Below are 8,891 nucleotides of genomic sequence, written 5' to 3' on the forward strand. Positions count from 1 at the left end.
AAGGGTGAAAGGAAGACAGAAACTGGCATTTTCTAATGACATCTGTTCAGTCTGTAAATATTTCCTGAGCACTTCATGGGCTTCAGGCATTATGTCCAACACCAGGATGGAAAGCAAACTAGACAGCTTTCTGTCTTTGTTCAGAAAAAAACATATGAATAACCACAATTCCTTTTGAAAAAATATTTTTAGATTTGTAAATTTTATATGTATGGATGCTTTGCCTGCATATATGCCTACATATCACATGCATGTCTAGCTGCTGCAGAAGTCAGAAGAGTCCATTAGGTCGCCTAGAACCTAAGTTACAGATTATTGTGATCCACCATGGGTGTTGGGAATCAAACCTGGGGCCTCTGAAAGAGCAGCAAGTTATCTTAACCACCAAGTCTTCTCTTCAGCCCCAAACATAATTTCCTAAAGTCGTTTGGCTGGGGGGGTGGGGGGTGGAGTCAAGAAGTAACTTAATACAACATAAAGGAGAAAAGCCAGGTCTCCCCAGGGGACAATGGTTATACATTAAGATAAGGCTGTCCCTCACACATATGCGGGACAAAGGGGACCTCCTGACCTCGAGAGAGACAATAATGAACATGGAGATGAGATCCTGCTTGGGGCCGGGCCTGCAGAGATTGTTCCAGTAAAGGCACCAGCCCACACTCAGTTTCTGAGGAGGGAGGGCTACCCCCTTCTACTGCAGGAACACCAGCTACACCACACATACCTTTTATTTTGATACACTCATGGACAAACATGGGACAGAAATTGTATTGGAAACATCTGCCTGCCCAGCTGATTGACAGCATATTTGAGTTTATAAAGTTGCTATCACTGCATGTCAAGTTGGAAGTGCCAAGAGGGCAAAAGTTACAGCTGCTGGGCTTGATCCATCCTTACCTCAGTTGGCACCCAACACATACACCTCACCCCCTGTGACACTGGTCACAAGGTAAAGGGGATTCTCGTGCACTAGGCCTGGCTTCCCAAATGCCCTCTGTCCACTCATGACACCTAAAGGGAAGAAACTCTTCAGCTCCATCACAAGGCTGCCTGGTGCTCGATGCTTCAGCAGCACCTGACCAATGTCCTCAGCAGGCGTTGCAACATTCCCCAAGATGGGAAAACAGTCTTGTGAGCACAGATCACAGGACAGAAAACTACTAGACAGCCTGCTGGAATGAGCTGGGCAGTCCAGGTGGTGTTCCAAAGAGAGATGCCAGCCCATGCGGGCTAACGTTAGATACAATCCCAGTTCTTTGTTCCAATGGTGGGGTCAGGCTACAGGCGTGACCATGACAATTACCCAGATTACAAGTCAAAGATGTAGATGTTCAACAGGGATGGTGAAGTCGTCCTCATGGAAGTATAAAGGCAGTTCTTGGAGGGCTATCAGCACCTCCTCAGAAAGCAGGTGTGGGCCCTAAAGACAGTAGTTACTAACTTCTCCTGATCTTTGTCCCTTCCCTCCCCCACCCAGATAGTATCTGCCCATAGCCATAGTATACATACACACATCACACATACACACACACCACACACAGATATAGCACACATACATATATACACATACCATACACACATACTCATACACTACACATACACTCACACATACACCACACAAATTATACACACACCATACACATACCACACACACATACACACACATACGTATACACCATGCATACATACATACACACATACACGCACACACACACCACACATAGATACATATACACACACACATACACACATAGCACATACGCATGCATACACATACACACACCACACGACACACACACACATTGGCGCAGTAGTTATCCTTCCTTCCCTTTGAGGGAGAGCAATTACTCTCTGGTAATTCTTGGAGATTTAATAGATAGTGGTGAGAGACCTGTGAAAGGCAACACGATGGTGTGTCAAAACCTCCTTGCGAACCAGGCCACAGTTACCAAGGATCTTGAAGAATCTGTGGCGAAAATTTTGGCCAACAAAGGCATAGATGACAGGGTTAAGACAACTGTGAGAAAAGCCCAGAATCTCAGTAATATACAGGGCCTGGTCAATGTCATTGCGGCGCTCACAGGTATCTTCAATCAAGTGAGCTCCTAAGAGAGTGTCTGAGAGCAGAGCCAGATTGTAAGGCAAACAACAGAGCAAGAAGACCAACACAACAGCAAAGATGACCCACATGGCCCGGTGCTTCTGCCCCATGCGGGCCTTAAAGAGCGTGCGCAGTGTGAGCCCATAGCAGCCCAGCATGATGAGCAGCGGCAGGAGGAAGCCAAATATGTGGGACAGACCACGCAACGATATCCGAAAATCTGTTGTGGCTTCACCCAGGACCTCATAGCAGACTGTTTCAGAACGGTATGGTTTATACACCTGGCGGAATATGGCAAAAGGCAGAGACAGAATCAAAGATAGACCCCAGATGCCCACGCATACGAATTTAACCAAATAGCGCTTCCGGGCCAGTGTGCGAGTAGCATGGACGATGGCCAGGTATCGGTCCACACTGATGCAGGCCAGCAGCAGGATACCACTGAAGAAGTTGACTTCCTTCAGGAGTGAGACCATCTTGCACAGGGGTGTGCCAAAAATCCAGCCCTTCAATTTGGAGACAGCCAAGAAGGGCAGAGTCAGTGAAAAGAGAAGATCAGCGATGGCTAGGTTCAACACACAGACGTCGGTGACGGATCGGGTCCTTTGCCTGTATAAGATAACCAGCATCACAAGCGAGTTTCCCAGCAAGCCCAGAAGGGACACCAGTGCATAAAAGACAACTAAAGTCTGCCTGTTGGTTATTGGAATTCTCTTACAGGGGCTGAAATAATCTCCAGTGGGTGGCACTCCGGTGATATTTGCAAATTCTTTCTCAAAGTCACCCTCAGGATTAGTCCAGATGAAATATTCAGCCTCGGCCATTGTTTGATCTAGGTGAAAGGTTAGAAGAAGAGAAATGGGATTTAGTAACCAAATTCAAGTGTCATGAATGTTGTGGGATAGTATTGGCTTCTCTGTTGCCCTGACAACCGGAGTTCACCCCCTTTGCCTTCAACTTGAACTTTGGTAGAAGTTAGCTTCCCAATGCTGTCAAAGTCCTTGGACACTCAGTCTGAGTATAAAATAAAACCCATGGAAGATACCTGTGCCTTCAGTTGGCTGTATAATTCTCAACTCTATGTCCAGCTCTACCTTGTGTCCTCTTAACCATCTTTGTCCTCAGCCACACCCCTGGAGTCAGATGCAGTTACCAGGTTGTTCTTGTATACTCAGAGAAGAGTCCCACACAGCAAAACTGAAGGAGGCGAGGTGTATCTGGGTGTCCCCTCCTACCCTTCCTCCCTTATATGTGCCTCCTGGTCATTGTTTGCCATTTTTGCAAAGACTTACTATTTTTCTTTGCTTCTACTTATGTATATGTGCATACGTACACATATGTACGTCTGTATGTTGAGGTCAGAAGACGGCATCTAGCCCTTGGAACTGGAGCCTCCGGGAGTACCGAGCTGTCCAAAGTGCGTGTTAGGAACCAAACCCTCAAGAGCAATCCATGCTCCTAACTACTGAGCCATCTCCCCAGCCCCTTGTTTGCCTTCCTTAAAATCTACCTGGAGAAAGAGGTGATAATTTCAGATTACATTAAACTGAACTCTGTGCCTTGACTTATGATGACAAAGAGATGCTCCAGTGAATAAAGGTGTGTGCTGCCAACCCTAAAAACTCAAATTTGACCCCCAGAACCCACAAGGAAGAAGGAAGGACTATCTCATGTAGGTTATCCTCTGGCCTCCACACCCAAGCACACACACACACACACACACTAAATGTGAAATAGAAAAATTTTAAATATATGTTGAGGGTTAGTGGTAAGATGCTCCAGCAGATAAAAGAGCTTGCCGCACAAGCCTGACACCGTGAGTTTGCTCCCAGAATCCATAATGGAAGAAGGAAACCAACTCCTTAAAATTGTGCTCTAGCCTCTGGCCTCTATATATAGTCCTGCATAAACACACACACACACACACATGCGCACACACACACACACATGCGCACACACACACATGCACACACACATGCACACGCACACACACATGTGCTCGAGTACCTCTACCCAACACCAGGGCTTTGCAATCTGGAAGTATTTAGAGGTTAATCAAGTTTAAAATGAGCATACTGTTACTTACCACCCACTCTCCATGGCAACCTTACCTGGGGCCTTTAATCCCCACAGATTTCCATTTATCAACTACAAATTGTGGGAAGACAGCAAGCTCTCCCAGGCTTCCCGGCCTTGGATTCAATGGCAAGTGCAACCACATCCCCACACCTTGGGATGCTCTCTCAGTGCCAGAGTTAGCATCTTCATAGAAGATGAAGGCTTAGAGGGAAGCAATCAACACTGAACGGGGAAACTGTTTACCTCAGCCACATAAAAGGAGAGCAATAAAAAGCAACAGATAAGGGGCTGTGACCGTAACCACCTATGAGGTCCGGGTTGAGTACCCACCTAGTCACAGTGAGGAGACAAGAAACCTTTTATCAGAAATCCCCGAGTCCCACAGAAACCAGTGTATTCTCTAAAATAAAGTTGAACCCAGCCTTCCTACCCCAACAAGTGTGCTGACACACAGCTGACACAGGCGTCCTACCTGAGGCACCAGCTGGGTGTGTTCCTTGTGTGAAGGAGGAGCCTGCAGCTCAGAGACCAGAATGATTAACAGCTGAAGGAACTGGATAAATAAAAGAAAAAGAGAGAAACCACACCTCCCCTTAGAGCCCCACCCATGTCTGCATTTGGGTGCAGATTAAGTCATGGGACCCAGTGGTACCAGAGGTTCCATGAGTTCCACAGGCGTAGCAGCTGCAGCTAAAGGTGTTCTCTCTAAATTCTTCCCTCCATAGATGATCACTTCTTCCATCTTCAGTTTCTTGAATTTACCTGCACGTGACATCCCCAAGTTTCCTAATAGATTACCTTGAAAAGCTTCTAACCTCCCAAAGGGAGTAAGAAAGGAGGCGGTACTGACTTTCTATAACAGAAGTTTCAGAAGTCCACGGTGGGAAAGACTTAGGGAGTCTAGAAGGAGAACTTAGGGGAAAGCTGGTGGGAGAGTGAGAAGGCCTCACTTAAGCTGTGTTTGGACAGCAGGACCCAGTGCATGCTGGGACAAGTACCCTACCGCTGAGCTACATCTGCAGCCCCAATGCTTGCTTTTTGGTTTTGTCTTGATTTGTTTTGTTTTGTTTTGAGACAGAGTCTCCCATAGCCCATGCTGGCCTTGAATCCATAAATCTTCATCTATCTCCCAAACACTGGCATTATAGGTATACAGCACTATGCCCAGTTATAAGCACACCATTTTCACTTATATTATAGGCATCTTTAGGGTCAAATGGTAGAGATTTGGAAGAAAAAAATTCTCCTTTATACTCCATTTTACACACCATTCCCAATTATTGCTTGGTTAGAGTACAGCTAAGGTTTGGAGCATGGCCACTCCTTCCCTGGAGTCCATCAGAAGACCATTAGGGCTAAGAAAACCAGTGAAGGACCAGCTGTGCATGAAGCAATTTCTGCTTTCCATTTGGTACTGAAGGACAGCTTCTTTGGGAAGCTGCCTGAGAAGTCCCTGAGGTCACAGCTGACCTCTGACTTTATTCCTGGGGTTCAGTGCACTGTTTAGTTTGAACTATCAATTTAACACAACTTAGAGTCCTCTTAGAAGGGAATCCCAACTGAGGGATTTCCCAGATCAGACTGGCCTGTGGGCATATCTGTGGGAGACTGTCTTGATCTGTAATTGATGGAGGAGGGTCCAGCCCACTGTGGGAGGCACCATCCCCAAGCAGGTGGCCCTGGTCTGTATAAGAAAACTAGGTGGGGATGGAAAGATGGCTGATTGATTAAGAACACACACAGGCTGTGGGCTGGAGAGATGGCTCAGCAGTTAAGAGCACTGACTGCTCTTCCAGAGGCCTTGAGTTCAATTCCCAGCAACCACATGATGGCTCACAACCATCTGTAATGGGATCTAATGCCCTCTTCTGGTGTGTCTGAAGACAGCTACAGTGTACCCATAAACATTAAACAAACAAACAAATAAAAGAACATGGCCTGCTCTTCTGGAGGACTCCAGCTTGATCCCCATCAGCCATATCTCTCACACAAGGAGCATACCCAGCTGGTGCCTCAGGTAGGAAGCCTGTGTCAGCTGTGTGTCAGCACACTTGTTGGGGTAGGAAGGCTGTTGTCCTCCAATGTCTCTGGCCTCCACATATACCTGTGTGTGAGCACCCAAGCACACACATGCATGTATACCACACATACATACACCCACCCCACCCCTCTTCACAAACTCAAAGTCTGAATGTAGCGGTACATGTTTATCTTCTAAAGGCATCCTCAACTACAGACGGAATTCAAGGCCAGCCTGGAGTACATGATACCCTGTCTCAGGAAGAAAAAAAAAAGTTTCAGGACAATTCCCCTGGTGTCACTGGTGTTGAACTGTGAATTTTGATGCCTGAACTGGGAAAGACTTGAAATGGCGTAGTCCTAGAAAGGACGGTATTCCCATCAGCCATCTAAAGAGGAGGCAGAGAACACTGAGGACCCAAGACGAAACTGTGAGACCTAAACTGTAAAATGCCTCAAGAAAGTATGGCTCCCTTGGAGCCCCGCCTGCTCTTGGAGCTCTTTTCTCTACCTACGTTCTTTCTGAAGGAAAAAAAAAAAAAAAAAAAACAGAGAACACAGGGAGCTGCTATGAAAAGAGAACTTCCACCACATGGGGGCAGCAGTCAGAAGACAGTGAAGAAATAGTTACCTGGAAGGAAAGCACTGAGAAAGAAGGGGTCAAGGCCTGTCTAAATCCACGTGTGTTTAAACCGAGTATGGTGGTCCACACCTATGATCCCAGAACTCAGGAGGCAAAAGCAGAGGGGGGTCATCATAAGTTTGATGCCAACCTGGGCTACATAGTGAATTCCAGGTCAGCCAGGGCTACATAACAAGAGTCATCTCAAAAGACCAAACGATAGATAAATAAACAGACAAATAGAGGATGGAGAGATGGCGCTGCAGTTGAGAGCACTAGATGCTCTTGCAGAAGACCCGGGTTCAATATCAAGCACCCACACTGAGCAGATCACAGCAGCTTGTAAATCCAATTTCAGGAAATCTGGCCCCTAAGCGCTACTCACACACAGGGTGCACATACAGGCAAAATACACACAGGCAAAATACATAGCATAATAAAATTTAAAATTTAACCCAGTGGTGGCGCACGCCTTTAATCCCAGCCCTTGGGAGGCAGAGGCAGATGGATCTCTGAGTTCAATGCCACCTTAGTCTACAGAGTGAGTTCCAGGACAGCCAGGACTACACAAAAAAAAAACCTGTCTTGGAAAAAAAAATCAAAATAAATCTTTCTCAAAAAAATTTTTAAAAATTAAAATTTAAACTAAACAAGACTACTAGCTTCAAGTTCTTTAAATATAGTTCCCACTTGCTTTTCCTAAACCCTCTATTGAGCCAGTTCACAACTTTTGTGGATTTTAATGAATCTTGGAGCGACTGGGAAGGAATGGATCAGCCCTGTAGCCCAGAGCAAAGGGGAAACAGCCCCTCTGAATGAACATGGTAGAAGCAGAAGCCTTTTAAGAAGGATGGAACTGGAGGATGAAGGTTGGAAGCATCTCTCAGCTCAAGATGGGGCACTGGAGGAAGGGAAAGGCACAAAGATACAGCAGGAAATAAAGCTTTCCCAGTTGAAAGGGCAAGCCAGCCCCAGTGCATCCTCTGCTCTCCGTTTCCCACCCACGGCTGCTCCCGAGCGTACAAAGCACAGTGTTCCCAACAGGGATGAACACTCAGTGCCACCAAGATGACAGCCTGGATGCCAGGCAGCTGGCAATGTGCGGGAGTCTCCATGATATCATCCTTAACACTGTCTTAAACTCAGTGATTTGTCTGCAAGACAGACTGCCACACAGTAGGGCTCTGTGTGGTCTGTCATGCGTTCCTGCACACATTTAACACATAAACATCTGTTTACATCCTTTCAGAAGAATCCTCTTCGATCTAGAAGTCAAAGTGGAAGAGTGTTTTCCCCCCTCTTCCTGTGACATCCCCATGGTCACAGCAACAAGGGTAGAGGACAAGTCTGTGACCTGTGATGAGCCAATCAAAGCAAAAGTCAGATGTTTGCTCAGTGTGAAGTATGTTATGTCATCTTGTGGTAACTGATGGACATTTTGTTACCACAAATGACAATATTGTCTGAGACCCAAATAAACATATACAGAAAGAAGAAGATCTGAGAAGATAATCAGAAGTCGGAGCCAAGGTTCTGCACAAACCTTGCCCAGGGCCATCTTCTCTCTGTACTTTCCTATTCCAGCAGCCTCTAAATTGCTTGTGCAGTTCAAACCAGTTCAGGAGCTAGAGAGAGCTCAGCTGGTTAAAAAAAAAAAAATTCCCTATGCATCCAAAGATTTGAATTTGATACCCAGAACCCACCACACGCCACACACACACACATGCATACATACACACTCACATACATGCATACACACACAGTTACACACGCAGTCAAAAACATATACATACGTGCATACACACACTCACACAGACACAGAGTCAAAAACGTATATATATATACACATGTACATGGTTTGTGCACACAGTATGATGATGTACATTTGCACTTGTAATCCAGCACTTGGGAAGGAAGAGACACGTAGGTCCCTGGAACTCAACAGCCAGCCGAGCCTACATGGCAAGATACAAACCAGTGTGAGACTCTGTGTCAAGGAAGATGAGTAGCACCTGGGGTTGTATATACATACAGAGAGAGAGGAAGAGGGAGAGGGAGAGGGAGAGGGAG

At 46.2% G+C, this 8,891-nt stretch overlaps 1 protein-coding gene across 1 annotated transcript; it reads right to left on the reverse strand.

Moving 5' to 3' along the window:
• Positions 1 to 1,850: 1,850 nt before the first annotated feature.
• LOC114615068 (C-X-C chemokine receptor type 1) lies at positions 1,851 to 4,686 on the reverse strand. The gene is made up of 2 exons (XM_028760736.1): positions 4,653 to 4,686; positions 1,851 to 2,933 (listed from the first exon to the last, which is right to left on the reverse strand). Exon 2 carries the CDS (start codon positions 2,923 to 2,925, stop codon positions 1,870 to 1,872), a length of 1,056 nt encoding a protein of 351 aa, XP_028616569.1. The 5' UTR covers positions 2,926 to 2,933; positions 4,653 to 4,686; the 3' UTR covers positions 1,851 to 1,869.
• Between the last annotated feature and the right edge of the window lie 4,205 nt (positions 4,687 to 8,891).

The sequence above is a fragment of the Grammomys surdaster genome, unplaced genomic scaffold (assembly GCF_004785775.1).
Source record: "Grammomys surdaster isolate TR1022 unplaced genomic scaffold, NIH_TR_1.0 126546, whole genome shotgun sequence".
Classification (NCBI taxonomy): Eukaryota; Metazoa; Chordata; class Mammalia; order Rodentia; family Muridae; genus Grammomys; species Grammomys surdaster.

Bases quoted from the DNA above. Each gene is read 5' to 3' on its own strand.
- LOC114615068 (XM_028760736.1), bottom strand. From the start codon at position 2,925: ATGGCCGAGGCTGAATATTTCATCTGGACTAATCCTGAGGGTGACTTT.